The sequence below is a fragment of the Sebastes fasciatus genome, chromosome 1 (assembly GCF_043250625.1).
Source record: "Sebastes fasciatus isolate fSebFas1 chromosome 1, fSebFas1.pri, whole genome shotgun sequence".
Classification (NCBI taxonomy): Eukaryota; Metazoa; Chordata; class Actinopteri; order Perciformes; family Sebastidae; genus Sebastes; species Sebastes fasciatus.
The window spans coordinates 41,132,936-41,152,250 of record NC_133795.1 but is presented as its reverse complement, the minus strand read 5'-3'; the positions used below and the strand labels follow the sequence as shown (position 1 = coordinate 41,152,250).

At 41.9% G+C, this 19,315-nt stretch overlaps 1 protein-coding gene across 1 annotated transcript; it reads right to left on the bottom strand.

Annotated features, from left to right (window-relative positions):
- Window positions 1-3,895, bottom strand: LOC141775268 (uncharacterized). The gene has a single exon (XM_074648449.1). It carries the CDS (start codon window positions 3,417-3,419, stop codon window positions 186-188), a length of 3,234 nt encoding a protein of 1,077 aa, XP_074504550.1. The 5' UTR covers window positions 3,420-3,895; the 3' UTR covers window positions 1-185.
- Between the last annotated feature and the right edge of the window lie 15,420 nt (window positions 3,896-19,315).

Sequence of the window (19,315 nt, the reverse complement as noted above, 5' to 3'; positions counted from 1 at the left end):
ATAATGATAATAATAATAATATATTGGATTTATATAGCGCTTTATATTAATCTCAAAGACGCTTTAACATAGTCGGGGGGAAAACGGTGTGAGACAGACAGACAGGAGACGAACGACAAAAAGCGACATACACAGGAACAATCACATACATACACATGGACTGATGGGTAGGGGGAAGGATGGGGCTACGGGTAAGCAGATGAGAAAAGATGTGTTTTGAGGCGGGACTGGAATGTGGTGAGGGAATCAGAGTCTCTGATGAGATTGGGGAGTGAGTTCCAGAGCTTGGGAGCTGCCCTGGAGAATGCTCTGTCCCCAAAGCTGCGGAGTTTGGACGTGGGGGTGGAGAGTAAACCAGCCGAGGTGGATCTGAGGGACCGTTGAGGTTGGTAGGGGGAGAGGAGTTCAGAGAGATAGGGGGGTGCAAGTTGGTGGAGGGCTTTGTAGGTGAGGGTCAGGATTTTGTAGGAGATCCGGTGGGAGACGGGGAGCCAGTGAAGGTCTTTCAGGACTGGGGTGATATGATGCCATGATTTGGTGTGGGTGAGGAGTCGGGCAGCTGCATTCTGGACCAGTTGTAATTTATTTATGGAGGTGTTGCTGATGCCATAGAGGAGTGAGTTGCAATAGCCAAGGCGGGAGGAGATGAAGGCGTGGATGAGTTTCTCTGCTGTAGGGGGTGTGAGGGACGGATGGATTTTTGCGATATTGCGAAGGTGGAAGAAGGATATTTTGACCAGTTGGCAGATGTGGGGCTCAAGGGAGAGGGTGGAGTCGAAGATCACGCCAAGGTTACGTGCCTGGGGGGAGGGGGAAACAGAAGTGCCATCGATGTTGAGTGTGAGGTTGTTGGTTTTGGTGAGGGTGGATTTGGAGCCGATGAGGAGGAGTTGTGTTTTGTCGCTGTTGAGTTTTAGAAAGTTCTGTTGCATCCAGGTTTTAATTGCAGAGAGGCAGGAGTTGATGTGGGAGAGCGGTGGGTTGTGGGGGGTGTTGGTGCTGAGGTAGATCTGAGTGTCGTCAGCATAGCAGTGGAAGTCCAGGTTGAAGTGGCGTAGGATCTGACCGAGGGGGAATAAGTAGATTATGAACAGGAGTGGACCGAGTACAGAGCCTTGGGGGACACCTTGTGTGACTGTGGATGTGGCAGAGGAGTTGTTGTGAAGGGAGATGAAGTGAGATCTGTTGGTGAGGTATGACTGGAGCCAGCTGAGTGCAGTACCTTCGATACCGATGTCTTGGAGTCTGGTGAGAAGAATGTTGTGACTCACGGTATCGAAGGCTGCACTCAGGTCCAGGAGGATGAGGATGTTGAGGGCTCCGGTGTCAGCAGAGGTGAGGAGGTTATTGAGGACTTGGAGGAGTGCAGTTTCTGTGCTGTGGAGGGGGCGAAAGCCAGATTGGAGGGGTTCAAGCAGGTTGTTGGAATGCAGGTGGGATTGGAGCTGGGTGGAGACGAGGCGTTCGAGGGTTTTGGAGAGGAAGGGGAGGTTGGAGATAGGGCGGTAGTGATTGAGACAGGAGGGGTCCAGACCAGGTTTCTTGAGTGTGGGGGTGACAGCAGCAGTTTTGAAGGCTGAGGGGACAGTTCCATGGGACAGTGAGGAGTTGAAGAGGTCGGTGAGGTAGGGGCATAGGACAGGGAGGCAGGACTTCAGCAGGGGGGTGGGGAGGGGGTCCAGGGAGCAGGTGGTGGGTTTGGATGTGCTGATGAGTTTGGCAATGGTTGCTGAGTCAACAGGGTCGAACCGGGAGAGGCGGTGCTGGGGGGGAGGGGTCAGGGGGTCCAGAGGGATGGAGAGAAAAGGGGTCGGTGTGGTTGCTGCTGGGTCAGACACGGGGAGCAGTGAGTTGTTGATGGTGGTGATTTTGTCGCTGAAGAACTGAAGGAATGAGTTACATAGATCGGGTGAGGGGTCAGAGAGGGTGTTGGCACGAGGCTTGAGGAGAGTGTTGACAGTGGAGAAGAGGGTTCGGGGGTTACGGGTGGGGTCATTGATGATGGTGGAGAAGTAGTCAGATTTGGCAGCAGTGATGGCGTCTTTGTAGGTGATGAGGTGAGATTTGTAGGCTTCGAGGTGAACAGTGAGTGATGATTTTCTCCAGAGGCGTTCAAGTTGGCGGCCGGTCTGTTTGAGTTTTCTGAGGTGGGGTGTGAACCAGGGGGAGGAGGTGTTGAATGAAACAGTTTTGGTTCTCAGGGGGGCCAGTGAATTGAGGGAGGCAGACAGGGTGGCGTTGAGGTGGTTGGTGAGATCATCAGGTGAGGTGGGGGGTGGGTCCAGGTGGAGGGCAGCAGATAGCAGGTCGGAGAGATGGAGGGGATCAATGGACTTGATGTTGCGAAATGAGATGACTCTGGGGAGTTTCAGACGGGGTGATGGGGAAGGGATTGTGAATTGTATGAGTTTGTGATCAGATAGGGGAAAGGGGGATGGTTGGATGTTCAGAACCGGGACGTTGGCAGAGCAGACGAGATCCATAATATGGCCTTTATTGTGTGTGGGGAAGGTGATGTGCTGGGTGAGGTTGAAGTTGTCCAGTAGAGTGGAGAAATCAGAGGCAAGTTTACAGGTGGGGGAGTCCATGTGGATGTTGAAGTCGCCCAGTAGCAGTAGGGGTAAGGGGAGGGATGATGCTAGGATGAGGAGTTCAGACAGATCGGAGAGGAAGGATGAATTTGGTTTAGGTGGGCGGTAAATAAGAATGACTGTGTTGGAGCAGGTTTTGAAGGCGAGGGATTCGAATGATGTGACTGTAGGGAAAGTGAGTTCGGTGGTCCTGAGGTTCTTGTTGAATAATACTGCGAGGCCCCCTCCACGCCGGGAGGGGCGGGGTTTGCAGAGGTAGCCGAAGTTGGGGGGGGAAGCTTGGTTGAGGGAGAAGAAGTCATTGGGTTGTTGCCAGGTTTCAGTGAGCAGGAGGAAGTCCAGTGAATTGTCCAGGATGAGTTCATGGAGGATGGGGGCTTTGTTGTTAAGTGAACGGGTGTTGAGGAGGGCAAAGTTGGATGAGTGGGAGGGTGGTGTGATGGGGGCACGCTGGAGAGGTTTGAGGTTGGCCAGGTTCACAGTGCGGCGGGGTCCAGTGGAGGGGGGGCGGCGGGGGTGGATGGTTTGGATGTTGTAAGTCGGGGTGGTGGGGGTAATGGATGACTGGAGATGACGGTTGTGTTTGGGGCCACGGTGAAGGTAGCGTTTACAGATGAGGATTCCAGCAGATTGAGCAGAGGAGAGAGCAGTGGAGGATAGCCGGTAGTTTTTCCTGAGGCGGAGGAGTTGACAGCGAGAGTAGGGGAGGGGAGGGGAGGAGGTAATGGGGGGACAAAACAACTGTGGGAACCAGGGGGGTCCTTTGAATAACAGGGGGGGTAGTGTAAGAAGCAACAGGAGAGGGGTGAGTAGGGTTGATGGTTCCATGGTTTAGCAGACGGGTTAGCGGTTAGCAGGTGGTGAGAGGGACGGTAGAGGCAGCACAGGGTAGCGTTAGACAGGGCGGGGGGGGGGCGGTGGTACTCACGATACAGATGGTTACAGATGATGAGGAGAACAGCCAGATGATTAATGTAATTCCAGTGGTGGAGTGTTCGAGAGGAGTTGAGGGGGACAGAGAAACATGCAGGGCAGCTCCGCTAGCGAGTTAGCAGCTAACCGGCGAGGAGAGTGCAGCGAACGGGAGCAGAGGGAAAACAAAAAACAAAAAACAAAAGACGGAGAACAAGAGTGGGAACGAGACGGAACACAACAAAACTCAGGAGAACAGTGAAGAAACAGCACAAAACGAGAGGAAAGACAGCTGACAGAGGGAGAAGCGGCAGTCAGGAGACGCCAGCAGTGCTCACCCACCGGCACAAACAAAAACAAACACACGTGTACGGAGGCAGCGAAGGGACAAACAGTGCCTTACATATTCTTTGATATATAACAGTGATGTCATCATCCTTTAATGATGTCATATTCTGGAACATTAGGCTAGTTTAGGTAGACACATGAAGCGTGATGCTACAATACACTCACAGTTGACAATCTCTACTCAGTTAGATATTTGCAACATACTTACTTTTTAAAACAGTGCTTCATTCAAAGAATATGGTTGGTATTAATCTGCACATGTTTTTAACTTAAACATTTTTTTTTAATGTTTTTTTTTATATATATATATACTGGAAAAACAAAGTTTGGAAACTTGTGTTTGGTCTATTATTTCTCTGTTGTTACAATGCTAATGGTCATTGTATTTTACATCGTTGGAAAGCCTGTTTATTTACCTTCACAATGATGTCCAACTTGTAAGGATCATGCATTTGTGGGATGAGCAGCACAGCTGATTATGTGGGTAGCGCCCAAGAAAAATTTGCCAAAATGCTCTGCCAATGGTAAACAGTGTATTCTCATAAGGCTACTGGGAAGCCTGCAATGACTGCCCTTCACCGTCAGGCCCGTTTGCGCTGGTGTCGACAACACAGACAATGGAACATGAACATGTGGGGGAATGTCATGTTCGGTGATGAGTCCAGGTTCTGTCTGCGAAAGTTGGATGGCAGGGTCAAAGTATGGAGACGACGTGGAGAACGCTATGCTGATTGTTGCACCGATGGAGTAACAACTTTTGGTGGGGGCAGAGTCATAGTGTGGGGCAGCATCTCCCTCACTGGCAAAACAAGGCTTGTCATCACTGAAGGCCATCTCAATGCAGTGAGATATCGGGATGAGATTCTGCAGCCAGTGGCAATCCCTTATCTCCACAATCTGGCACCTAACTTCATCCTCTAAGAAACAACGCTCGCCCCCACAGAGCCAGGGTTATCACAGACTACCTCCACAATGTGGGAGTAGAGAGTATGGAATGGCCTGCCAAGAGTCCAGACCTCAACCCAATTCAACACTTGTGGGATCAGCTTGGGCGTGCTGTACGTGTTAGAGTGACCGACACAACCTCGTTGGCTGACCTGCAATCAATCCTGGTAGAGGAATGGAACGCCATCCCACAGCAACGTGTGACCAGGTTGGTGACCAGCATGAGGAGGAGGTGCCAGGCTGTTGTGGCTGCGTATGGATCTTCCACTGCTACTGAGGCTCCTGACGGTGTATTAAATGAATAAAGTGTAAAATTGCCAATATGTCTTGTTTGTTCCTTGTTACTGATAGAGAGTTCAATCATCCACCAAACAACTCAAAACAAGAGTCAACACCAACAGGAGAATACACTGTTTACCATTGACGGAGCATTTTGGCAAATTTTTCTTGGGCGCTACCCACATAATCAGCTGTGCTGCTCATCCCACAAATGCATGATCCTTACAAGTTGGACATCATTGCGACGGTAAATAAACAGGCTTTCCAACGATGTAAAATACAATGCCAATTAGCATTGTAACAACAGAGAAATAATCGACCAAACACAAGTTTCCGAACTTTGTTTTTCCAGTTTATATCAGTTCAAAATATTGGTTATCGGTCTCCTTGATTACTAATAATCAGTATCGGTCCTGAAAAAAACATATCAGTCGATCCCTAGTTAATATGCTGCTTTATGCAAATGTATGTATATATTTATTATTGGAAATCAATTAACAACACAAAACAATGACAAATATCGTCCAGAAACCCTCACAGGTACTGCATTTAGCATAAAAAATATGCTCATATCATAACATGGTAAACTGCAGCCCAACAGGCAACAACAGCTGTCAGTGTGTCAGTGTGTCAGTGTGCTGTCAGTGTGTCTATGACTTGCCCCAAAACTGCATGTGATTATCATGAAGTGGGCATGTCTGTAAAGAGGAGACTCGTGGGTACCCATAGAACCCATTTACATTCACACATCTGGAGGTCAGCGGTACAAGGGACCTCTTTGAAAAATGGCCATGACAATTTTTCCTCGCCAACATTTAGTGCAAGTTTGGAGTGTTATTTAACCTCTTAGTAGTATTTGTATCTTCATTGTAGCTTTAAAAATGAGCCTGCTACAACCTAAAAATCTAAACTTGCATTAAAGAAATTAAAAAATTTGCGCTAACGTGTTAATTATCACATTAACTTTGACAGCCCTATTTCATACGTCTGTATGTCGATGTAATTAGGACCCGAGCACCGACTACGTCGGTCCGAAGACTTATTGAACCTTAAATGATGATGATGATGATGATGATGATTATTATTTATTTAATTATTTTATATATATACTGGAAAAAGAAAGTTCGGAAACTTGTGTTTGGTGGATTATTTCTCTGTTGTCACAATGCTAATGGTCATTGTATTTTACATCGTTGGAAAGCCTGTTTATTTACCTTCACAATGATGTCCAACTTGTAAGGATCATGCTTTTGTGGGATGAGCAGCACAGCTGATTATGTGGGTAGCGCCCAAGAAAAATGTGCCAAAATGCTTTGCCAATGGTAAACAGTGTATTCTCATAAGGCTACTAGGAAACCTGCAATGCCTGCCCTTCACCGTCAGGCCCGTTTGCGCTGGTGTCGACAACACAGACAATGGAACATGAACATTTTGGGGAATGTCATGTTCAGTGATGAGTCCAGGTTCTGTCTGCCAAAGTTGGATGGCAGGGTCAAAGTATGGAGACGACGCGGAGAACGCGTGTCGGGGGGCGGCATCTCCCTCACTGGCAAAACGAGGCTTGTCATCATTGAAGGCCATCTCAATGCAGTGAGATATCGGGATGAGATTCTGCAGCCAGTGGCGATCCCATATCTCCACAATCTGGGACCTTACTTCATCCTACAAGATGACAACGCTCGCCCCCACTTAGCCAGGGTTATCACAGACTACCTCCACAATGTGAGAGTAGAGAGAATGGAACGGCCTGCCAAGAGTCCAGACCTCAACCCAATTCAACACTTGTGGGATCAGCTTGGACAGTTGGACATCATTGTGAAGGTAAATAAACAGGCTTTCCAACCATGTAAAATACAATGACCATTAGCATTGTAACAACAGAGAAATAATCCACCAAACACAAGTTTCCGAACTTTCTTTTTCCAGTTTACATTTGCAGTAAAAATTCAAATCTTGGTGTCAAAAATGGGAATAACACAAAACTTAATTGAAATGCCTTAAATCATGTGTTGAATTAAAAGATAACTTGTCAACATTATCTTAAAACAAAAAAGTGAAAATGAAAATGAAAGGAAAACGTAAATATAATTTTTTTAATCTTTTTTTTTATTGTCTATGTACGTTAGTACTTCTGTATATGAACATGTGTACAATAAAGAAAGTATATAAAAGAAGTCATCGAATGCTCCAAGTGCTTTGATGACATCATCGAATGCTCTAAGTGCCTTTATGACATCATCAACTGCTACAATTACTTTGTGATGTCGTAAAGCCAAGTTTGGGAAGTTTACAAGTGTCTCTCAAGAAGGAACCAACCATTTGAACTCAGAATCGAACTTGAGATCCCACCTTTGTGACAGAGAGAGCGAAATTTTCAATTGAGGCGAACCACAGATAGAGACGGAACTGTTCATCAGTGAGAGACTGCATCTACACAAGAACAATGAAACAGCAACAAATCTACAAGGACCCCACAGCGATCAACTATCAGCAGCTCTCTGCAGAGCTCCTGGCTGAAAAAGATCAAAATGATTATCTTATTAATTATTGTAACGTAACACTTTCTAAAATCCAAACTGAACATTTTGGAATGGTAACATAACACGTTCCAAAAGCCGAGCTGAACATTTCAGAATTGTAATGTAACACGTTCTAAAATCCGAACTAAACATTCCGGAATTGTAACGTAACACATTCTACAATCCAAAACGGAACATTCCGGAATTGTAACGTTACACATTCTAAAGTTTGAACTTAACATTCCGGAATTGTAATTCCGTACCACATTCTAAAGTCTGAACTTAACATTCCGTAATTTTAATTCCGTAACACATTCTGAAATCCGAACTAAACATTCCGGAATTGTAATTCTGTACCACATTCTAAAATCTGAATTTAACATTCCGGAATTTTAATTCCGTGACACGTTCTGAAATCCGAACTAAGCATTCCGGAATTGTAACGTAACACGTTCTAAAATCCGAACTAATTATTCCGGAATTGTAACTTAACACGTTGTAAAATCTGAAATGAACTTTCCGAAATTGTAACTTAACACGTTCTAAAAAATCTGAACAGAACATTCCGGAATGTTAACATAACACATTCTAAAATCCAAACTGAACATTCCAGAATTGTAACATAACACATTCTAAAGTCTAAACTAAACATTCCGGAATTGTAATGTAACACGTTATAAAATCTGAAGTGTACGTTCCGGAATTGTAATGTAACACGTTCTAAAATCCAAACTGAACATTCCGGAATTGTAAAGTAACATGTTCTGAAATCTGAATTTAACATTCCGGAATTGTAATTCCGTAACACGTTCTGAAATCCGAACTAAACATTCCGGAATTGTAACATAACACGTCCTAAAATCCCACCTGAACATTCTGGAATTTTAACGTAACACATTCTAAACTCTGAACTTAACATTCCAGAATTTTAACGTAACAAATTCTAAGGTCTGAACTTAACATTCCAGAATTGTAATTCTGTAACACGTTCTTAAATCGGAACTGAACATTCTGGAATTGTAACGTAACGCGTTCTAAAATCCGAACTAATCATTCCGGAATTGTAAATCCCATCTGAACATTCCGGAATTGTAATTCCGTAACACGTTCTTAAATTGGAACTGAACATTCTGGAATTGTGACATAACACGTTCTAAATTCCAAATTGAACATTCCGGAATTGTAATGTAACATGTTCTAAAATCCAAACTCAACATTGCAGAATTGTCAAGAAACATGTTTTAAAATCTGAATTAAACATTCCGGAATTGTAACGTAACACATTCTAAAATCTGAACTTAACATTCCGGAATTGTAATTCCGTAACACATTCTGAAATCCGGACTAAACATTCCGGAATTGTGATGTAACACGTTCTTAAGTCTGAACTTACCATTCCGGAATGGCAATTCTGTAACACGTTCTGAAATCCGAAATAAACATTCCGGAATTGTAACGTAACACAATCTAAAATCCAAACTGAACATTTCAGAATTGTAATGTAACACGTTCTAAATTCTAAACTGAACATTCCGGAATTGTAACATAACAAGTTCTAAAACCTGAACTGAACATTCCAAAATTTTAACGTAACACATTCTCAAATCTGAACTTAACATTCCGGAATTGTAATTCCGTAACACATTCTGAAATCCGAACTAAACATTCCGGAATTGTGATGTAACACGTTCTTAAGTCTGAACTTACCATTCCGGAATGGCAATTCTGTAACACGTTCTGAAATCCGAAATAAACATTCCGGAATTGTAACGTAACACAATCTAAAATCCAACCTGAACATTTCAGAATTGTAATGTAACACGTTCTAAATTCTAAACTGAACATTCCGGAATTGTAACATAACAAGTTCTAAAACCTGAACTGAACATTCCAAAATTTTAACGTAACACATTCTCAAATCTGAACTTAACATTCCGGAATTGTAATTCCGTAACACATTCTGAAATCCGGACTAAACATTCCGGAATTGTGATGTAACACGTTCTTAAGTCTGAACTTACCATTCCGGAATGGCAATTCTGTAACACGTTCTGAAATCCGAAATAAACATTCCGGAATTGTAACGTAACACAATCTAAAATCCAAACTGAACATTTCAGAATTGTAATGTAACACGTTCTAAATTCCAAACTGAACATTCCGGAATTGTAACATAACAAGTTCTAAAACCTGAACTGAACATTCCAAAATTTTAACGTAACACATTCTCAAATCTGAACTTAACATTTCGGAATTGTAATTCCGTAACACATTCTGAAATCCGAACTAAACATTCCGGAATTGTGATGTAACACGTTCTTAAGTCTGAACTTACCATTCCGGAATGGTAATTCTGTAACACGTTCTGAAATCCGAAATAAACATTCCGGAATTGTAACGTAACACAATCTAAAATCCAAACTGAACATTTCAGAATTGTAATGTAACACGTTCTAAATTCCAAACTGAACATTCCGGAATTGTAACATAACAAGTTCTAAAACCTGAACTGAACATTCCAAAATTTTAACGTAACACATTCTCAAATCTGAACTTAATATTCCAGAATTGTAATTCCGTAACACGTTCTGAAATTCGAACTAAACATTCCGGAATGTTAACACACACATTCTAAAATCCAAACTGAACATTCCGGAATTTTAATGTAACACATTCTAAATTCCAAACTGAACATTCCGGAATTGTAACGTTACCCGTTCTAAAACCTGAACTGAACATTCCAGAATTTTAATGTAACACATCCTAAAATCTGAACTTAACATTCCGGAATTGTAATTCCGTAACACATTCTGAAATCCGAACTAAACATTCCGGAATTGTGACATAACACGTTCTAAATTCCAAACTGAACATTCCGGAATTGTAATGTAACACTTTCTAAAATCCAAACTGAACATTCCAAAATTGTCAAGTAACATGTTCTAAAATCTGAATTAAACATTCCGGAATTGTAACGTAACACATTCTAAAATCTGAATTTAACATTCCGGAATTGTAATTCCGTAACACATTCTGAAATCCGAACTAAAGATTCCGGAATTGTGATGTAATACGTTCTTAAGTCTGAATTTACCATTCCGGAATGGTAATTCCGTAACACGTTCTGAAATCCGAAATAAACATTCCGGAATTGTAACGTAACACATTCTAAAATCTGAATTTAACATTCCGGAATTGTAATTCCGTAACACAATCTAAAATCCAAACTGAACATTCCAGAATTGTAATGTAACACGTTCTAAATTCCAAACTGAACATTCCGGAATTGTAACGTAACACGTTCTAAAACCTGAACTGAACATTCCGGAATTGTAATTCCGTAACACGTTCTGAAATCCGAAGTAAACATTCCAGAACTGTAACGTAACACGTTCTAAAATCCGTACTAATCATTCCGGAATTCTAACGTAACACGTTCTAAAATCCGAACTAATCATTCCGGAATTGTAACGTAACGCGTTCTAAAACCTGAACTGAACATTCCAGAATTTTAATATAACACATTCTAAAATCTGAACTTAAAATTCCGGAATTGTAATTCTGTAACACATTCTGAATTCCAAACTGAACATTCCGGAATTGTGACGTAACACGTTCTAAATTTCAAACTGAACATTCCGGAATTGTAACGTAACACGTTCTAAAACCTGAACTGAACATTCCAGAATTTTAATGTAACACATTCTAAAATCTGAATTTAACATTCCGGAATTGTAACGTAACCCATTCTAAAATCCAAACTGAACATTCCAGAATTGTAATGTAACACGTTCTAAATTCCAAACTGAACATTCCGGAATTGTAACGTAACACGTTCTAAAACCTGAACTGAACATTCCGGAATTGTAATTCCGTAACACGTTCTGAAATCCGAAGTAAACATTCCAGAACTGTAACGTAACACGTTCTAAAATCCGTACTAATCATTCCGGAATTCTAACATAACACGTTCTAAAATCCGAACTAATCATTCCGGAATTGTAACGTAACGCGTTCTAAAACCTGAACTGAACATTCCAGAATTTTAATATAACACATTCTAAAATCTGAACTTAAAATTCCGGAATTGTAATTCTGTAACACATTCTGAATTCCAAACTGAACATTCCGGAATTGTGACGTAACACGTTCTAAATTTCAAACTGAACATTCCGGAATTGTAACGTAACACGTTCTAAAACCTGAACTGAACATTCCAGAATTTTAATGTAACACATTCTAAAATCTGAATTTAACATTCCGGAATTGTAACGTAACCCATTCTAAAATCCAAACTGAACATTCCGGAATTGTAATATAACACGTTCTAAAATCCAAACTGAACATTCCGGAATTGTAACGTAACACGTTCTAAAATCCGAACAGAACATTTCAGAATTGTAATGTAACACGTTCTAAAATCTGAACTGAACATTCCGGAATTGTAACGTAACAAGTTCTAAAATCCAAACTGAACATTCCGGAATTATAACGTAACACGTTCTAAAATCCGAACAGAACATTTCAGAATTGTAATGTAACACGTTCTAAAATCTGAACTAAACATTCCGGAATGGAATGGTGATGGCCATTTTCAAAGGGGTCCCTTGACCTCTGACCTCCAGATATATGAATGACAATGGGTTCTATGGGTACCCACGAGTCTCCCCTTTACAGACATGTCCACCCTATGATAATCACATGCAGTTTGGGACAACTCATAGTCAAGTCAGCACACTGGCACACTGACAGCTGTTGTTGCCTGTTGGGCTGCAGTTTGCCATGTTATGATTTGAGAATATTTGTTTATGCTAAATGCAGTACCTCTGAGGGTTTCTGGACGATATTTGTCATTGTTTTGTGTTGTTAATTGATTTCCAATAATAAATATATACATACATTTGCATAAAACAGCATATTTACCCACTCCCGTGTTGAAGTGTAAAAACTTGACAAATCTCCCTTTAAGTTACATTTTGAATAGATCAAAAAATGTATGATTAATTTACGATTAACTATGGAGAATCATACCAATTAAATATCTTAATCGATTGACAGCCCTTATTTTTTATAAGTCTTCTAACTTTCAAACACTTAAACAAGATATTTAGACAATAATCAAATGAATTAACATTGACCACAATTGTACATTATCACTGACCTCGACTCTCTTCTGTGAACTTGTTGATGTTTCGGACCACCTGGTTGAGGTTATGCAGAGTCATCTGAATAAATAAATTAAATATGTCATTAAATGCAGCAATAATACTATAAAACAAGACTCGGTCAAAACCGAGTATATTGCTGGACCGTATATGGTCAGTATGTGAATTAGTGGCTAAACTGTTACACAAATAGTCAGTGGTCATGTCTACAGTATGTTTTGTGAACAGTTTTTTTCCACTTATATCTTAATGTTTGATTGAAAGACAACTTATATTGAAGCAAATGACATTCAGTAATAGTAAATGGTAACATTTACTAGTCAGTATATTATACATTTTATACAAGGTGAAAAGGTATTATGACATACAGTATGCAAGGTTAAAAGTATTTCAGCTTTTTATTAAAGCATGTGTATCAAAAGCATTCATCATATAAGTGGTGTGTAACAATATTAAACATACGTCGCAAAAGTTTATCAGCGTTGAGATTCTCCCGCTGTCATCACTGATGTTATTGCTGCTGTATTTATTCCTAGATGGAGTGTTAATGGAGCAGCTACAATGTTAGCATAGTCTGGCACTGATCGATCCGAACTGCATTCAGAAAACAAGCATTTTAAAAGTTGTTAGCTTGTCGTCTTGCAGACAGACCTGACAAAGCATGAATTAATTTTTTTTTCACTAATCAGCATCATTATGTAGTTATTTCGGCAAACTTTTTATCCGTTTACAACAACGTTGCTGCCATATTTATGCCTAGATGACGTTGTATTGTGTGTTGATGGGGCAGCTGCATAGCCTGGCACTGATCGATCCGAACTCCGTTCGGAAAACAAGCATTTTAAAAGTTGTTTGCTTGTCGTGTTGCGGACAGACCTGACAAAGCATGAATTCAGACTTTTTACAAATCGACATCATAATGTCGTTATTTCGGCATCAGTTTGATCCGTTTATTGCAATTAAGTCACAGCACAGTCTGTTTATTTTGGGTTCATACCGCATTAGCGACGTGTGGCTTGCTAGATAATCAGTTCAATGATACTCTATGTGAATACAGCCCGCAGTCCGGGGACGTTATGAACCCAGACACGACGGCGTTTGGTTTTCTGACATATCTGGGACTTCACCAACATGTACAAAGCAGCAACAGTAGTTATTTCTTCCATGGTTAATTGCGGAAATTGAGGAAAGCGAGGCGAAAATTTGCTTCGCGCTTGGTGTGAATGTACAGTAACACGATACACAACATAACGTAACTTAAACGAACATAAACAATAGCACATGTACAACAACAGCACTATGTAATGATACAATGAATCGCTGACACGCTCCCCAGAAAACGTAAACACAGAACTGTTCTTCACCTTCATTTTGAAAGAGCAAGGACCAATGAGGAAACTCCAACAGTCGGCTGACCAATCCTGTAACTTCATCACTCAGTCAGTCAGTCAGTCACTCAGTCGCTCACTCAGTGATAGACTTTTGCGTTTGTAGGGCTGACCCTCTGCGGTCCAGCCAAAAAGTTATTTTTATGAAACGGTCGCTATATCGTGACAGTAGTACATGAAACAGGTAACCTGAAAAAAATGATGTGCCTCTGTGTCCTCCGGTGCTCCTAAGGGCATCTGCAAGATTTCACAGACCCGAGGAAAACAAGCAGTAAGAGCTGATCTGAGGTCTGCTGTCCAGCTGCTGTCTATGAGAGCCGGCTGTCAATCACTCGCGAACTCCGATCAAACTAGGCATCGCTGATCAAATAGGAATCAATATTCTGTTACTGTAATGCCTATTTCTCTTCTCAGATGTTTTTTAAGAATCCTCTTGTAGTGCACGGTTTAGCTGTAAAATGACACAGCAGCCATGTTGAGACCTGGTTGAGATGGCTTGAAGGAATGCCAAGTTCCGGTCACATGACCGGAGCACAGCCAATAGGAACACTCTCTTTCTGAAATGACCTGTGATTGGTCAAAGTCTCCCGTCACGGGCTAGATTTTCTAAAGCCTGAAAACAGAGCCATGAGGAGGAGGAGTCTAGTTATCTCTCAGAACACTTGAATTACAATATGCTGAAAGGTTATTACGGATTTTTTGCCTAGTGATGCCAAAGATATACTGACTACTGAAGCTCAAGTTTGACAAAGTGAGCCATTTATTAACATAAAAATGATTGAAAAAAAATATAGCAAGAAAATGAGGTGTCAGGGTCTCCAAGGCCAAAACAACAAACAGATGACCCCACACTAACTAGAAAATATAGACTCCATTACTCAACTGAAAACAAAAGACAATACTAATCTCATTACCTAGCTACACAACAGGAGAAAGGGAGTGACAAAAGCTTGTTTAACAAAGTCACCACGACTATCAAAAACAAAGTAGCAAGGTTTAGCAGAGCTGTGTCAGAATGCTATCACAGAAAACAGAGTATCACCAATTACTCAACCACAGGACACCAGCAGAGGAGAGCTCAAAGGCCAAGAGGGACATGAACACTGAATCTGGGAGAAGTTGTATACAGCGCCACTGATTGAACGAGATCCAAGGCGTGGATGATCAGGCGTAAGGGGCATGTCAGACCTAAACACACACAGCGGGAGCTCTCTTTCAACAAGAGGGAAAATCCGTGGACGTAACAGCATTAGGCCCGTTGCAAATGAGCCAGGCCTGCGCAGAATCCATCACTGCCGATCGCCGCGCAATGCATGCCGGTTAGATCTGTTTCCGACTTGATGCTGACTTGCTCTGACGTCATGCACACGTGGGCAACGATAACCTCTCGAGATCAAGGTTTTTAGAACCAGGCACCGCAGTTGCTCCCCACCGACTGCAAGACCTAGGGCATTATGGGAAAGGCCTGGCTCGCGCCTGATCAAAGACCCGATTGGCTCTTAGTTTTGTAGAAAGTCACAACTTTCTGTGTGATTGTAATTTTTAATGCTAAAATGTATTAGTCTCATGTTGTGTAATGAAGGTTTCATCTGTTAACAAACACATCTTGTGTGGTTGATAATAATAAATATATAATGAAGGTTATCTATATATAACACTTGTCAAAACCAGTGCTCATTATGTGCTTAAAAAAAATATTCTGTGACTTCCTGTAAATTCTTTGAAGGCTGCGGGAAACGGCTGGTAACTGTCCGACTTGACTGCAGCTTTACGTCACCGCCCCTGCTGCTGCCTCCTGATCTCGTCTACTTTCCAGGCGAGGCGCAGCTCATCTCCAATGAGACTATTATTGCACTTTGTCAGATTTCCACATTGAAGAGCACTGAAAAGCAGCAATATTTCATGTACCATGTAACTTCCAAATATGTCAATGTTAATCATTACATTGTGTTTGTTTTGTTTCATCTCAGCCTCTGGTTCTCTATAATGAAAAGGTCATCAGGATTGTTCGGTACTGTGTTTCACTGAAGGGATTATACTTTTATTACTTGATCAGTATGTCCAGCCTTAGATGAATAAAGTCCATCACAGCATGCCATCTTATTTTTATTGCTAAAAAAAAACTGCAATTGCAATTTTCAGTATCTTTAAATGAGGCAGGTCACTCTAGTAGTATCCAGAGAGCCAGCAGGATTCAGTGTCTCACCTTGAGGAGTTTTAGCTGAGCTGCTCCCTCACTCAGTAAGGAAATGTTCTCACATTGTGTTTACTGACTACATTGAAAATGGTGTATATCTGTAATGTATCACAGATTTCTAGATGTGGTCTCTGCTCTTTATGAAAAGTGTTTTCTATACAGATAATGACAAGGTGGGCGCATGTTGTCTAGATCATCTGAGAAGGCCTGACCGATGCCTACTCGGTGTTAATCCCTCTTCTACCGGCACTCGCTCGACTAGCCAGTGACCTCTACTGGCTTCTCAGGGTATTGATCACCACTCTCTCAATAGGAGCACTGGTTGTTGTGAATTACACATCCCACAATCACTTTGCCCTTTTAAATTACAACCCAATGTTGAATAAACATGTTAAATAGCAAAAGCCATCCTGAAATCTTTCCAATGCTGCTTGTTTTGTACAGTCTTATCTGAAAGTTAAATGTGAAAGTGCTTGATCTTAGTCCTTTAGTGGAAGGGGGACCTTCCTCATCATCATCATCATCTTCAGTTTTGTTAGTTTTGTTTCAGGCTTTTGTTAAAAAAGTAAACTAGAAAAACTGTTACATCTGCAGCTCCCACAGAGTCATAAAGCTGATAAACTGGCACACTGTACAAACTACGATTTACATTAAAGCTACTGTTTTTAACTTCTTAAATGTATAAATGGTGTCGGTGTCCCATGCACGCTCGCTTGTGGCTACGTTGTTCAGACTTATGGTACGTGTCCACAGGGGCGTTTTTTATCACGAGGGGACGTGCCGCTTCCCAACATTGGACGCTTGGTGGGCTGTCACTAGAAACAAGGCACTAGGCTCCTGATTGGACGAACGCTCTCCCTCCATGGGCTGCCGCTCCCAGCTTTCAAACCGGAAACAATATGGACGCTCGTTTGGAAACTGTCTTCTCTTATTTCACGAAAATAGTTCACCGAAATGTGTTTCTGAAAACATTTTAGGCGAGAAGTAATCCATGCAGTTGCTGAATCTGTCTTCATTTTGGATCGACAACATTTTTGTCTTAGGGGTCAAAAATGACCCGCCACTATGTTTAAGAGCAAAGGAAACTCCCTTAATGATCTTTTTTCAACTTGAAATTCAATGACTTTTCCTAGAATGACCCCAACATGAGAAAAGGTTAAACATTGCCTTTGTTCATATTTCCATAAAAGCTGTACATCAACAGGGTACAAATCTTGTCTAAGGGGTCATTTTTTACCCAGCAGTTATAAAATCATTTTCATACTACAGAAACCATAAAAAACACACCACACACACACACACACACACAAGAAATTTAGATTACGTGTGCTACTGATTGAACTCAGGAAAAACGAAAACTTTCTCGCGAATGTGCAGCATCTCCCCTCCACGACCCCACACCTGACTGAAGTTCACAGAGATCCTAAGTGATCTCCTCTATACGCACATCCTACACGGGCCAGAGATCATCCCCGAGCCGGTGATACGTGCCAACATGCGCGCTGACTTGCAGCGGAAGGTGCTTGGTTTCCTGTCTCTGGCCAGATGGTGGCAGATCTTTCAGGTCGGCGACCTCGCTGACAAGATGAGACACACCATCATGGGCACTAAGCCCAGGGCCAAGAAACCTTGGGCAATCGCTGCACCGCCTTCCCCAGTATCCGTGACGAAGAGTCGTGATGACTCTGCACGGCGAGCGCGGAACGAACAAAACAAAATCTGCGTCGAGGTGTTCATGGAGAGGCTGGTTGCGCAGATCTTCAAGAAGGCGAAGGTTACCTGGACCGTTTCAAACGTCCAGGATGTCATCCAGCGCCTTTTCGAACAGACGTGGGCCGAAGTCGAGGGTCTCGATTTCAATTCCAGCCCGGAAACATTGGAAAACCTCGAAAAGACCATTTGCCGGGACCTGATTAAGACGTGGGGCAACGCAATGTGGGTGCTTGTGTCCTTGAAAGGGGATCAACCGGCGCTCGGAGACCGTATCGCCTCCGCCGTCAAAGGTCACCTGATGGCACCACCGAGACAGAGGTCCTGCATGTGCAGGTTCTTCTCTTCTATGGTCGCCGCCATGACGAGGTGTTAAGGTGGTTTATGGGTTTTCTCCGGGGGCTCCGGTTTATCCCACATATATAAAAAACGTCTTGAATGTGTCATTCATCTTGAAGGAAAAATGTACGTTTCCCTTCAGAATGAATGCGAGGGCTTGAGCTCTCAGCGCCACCTCAGTAGTCGGTGTTGTCTGCTGTTGTCGTACGCACAGGTTCGATCTGGGTGATCCAGTTCTACCACGATTCAGTGCAGAATAATGAACATCTAATTAAATTAAATAAATAATAATATAAATAAATAATATGAATTCATTTCTGCTCATTTCTCTCATCATTTGCTGTAAATATTCAACTCAGACTTAAGTTCTGCTGATTCAGTGAATTTGTATAAAGTACAAAAATAAAGTACAAAGAAAAGTGTGTTTTGCAACGGTATTTTTTCTTATTAAAACTACTTGCATCAGCCTTAAAGTTACAGTCATAACCCAGAATAATGAGTTAGGGTTAGGAGTGTACAGCTAACATGCGTTTACGATACTCATTTTGCTTAATTTTTACACAACCAATCAACTTTCTGGAGCTCCCAGTTGCTCCAATATTATCGCTTTATTGTTATAAAGTCACTCTCAACTGTAATCGATCAAATAGATGTTGAAATGTTGCACTGACAAAATAAAAGGTTTGAACCGCTGGTGGCCCTATAGAGAAAGATTCAGGGTACCAGAGTCAGTAAGATTCATCCTCTGGGCACAAGATCCATCCAACCAGCTATTGACCAACTGAGACCGACACTGACATCCATCAAGCTACATCCATAGCATGGCGAAAAAAGCAAAACATATATATGTACATATATATATATATATGTACATATGTACATATATATATATATATGTACATATATATACATATATATATAT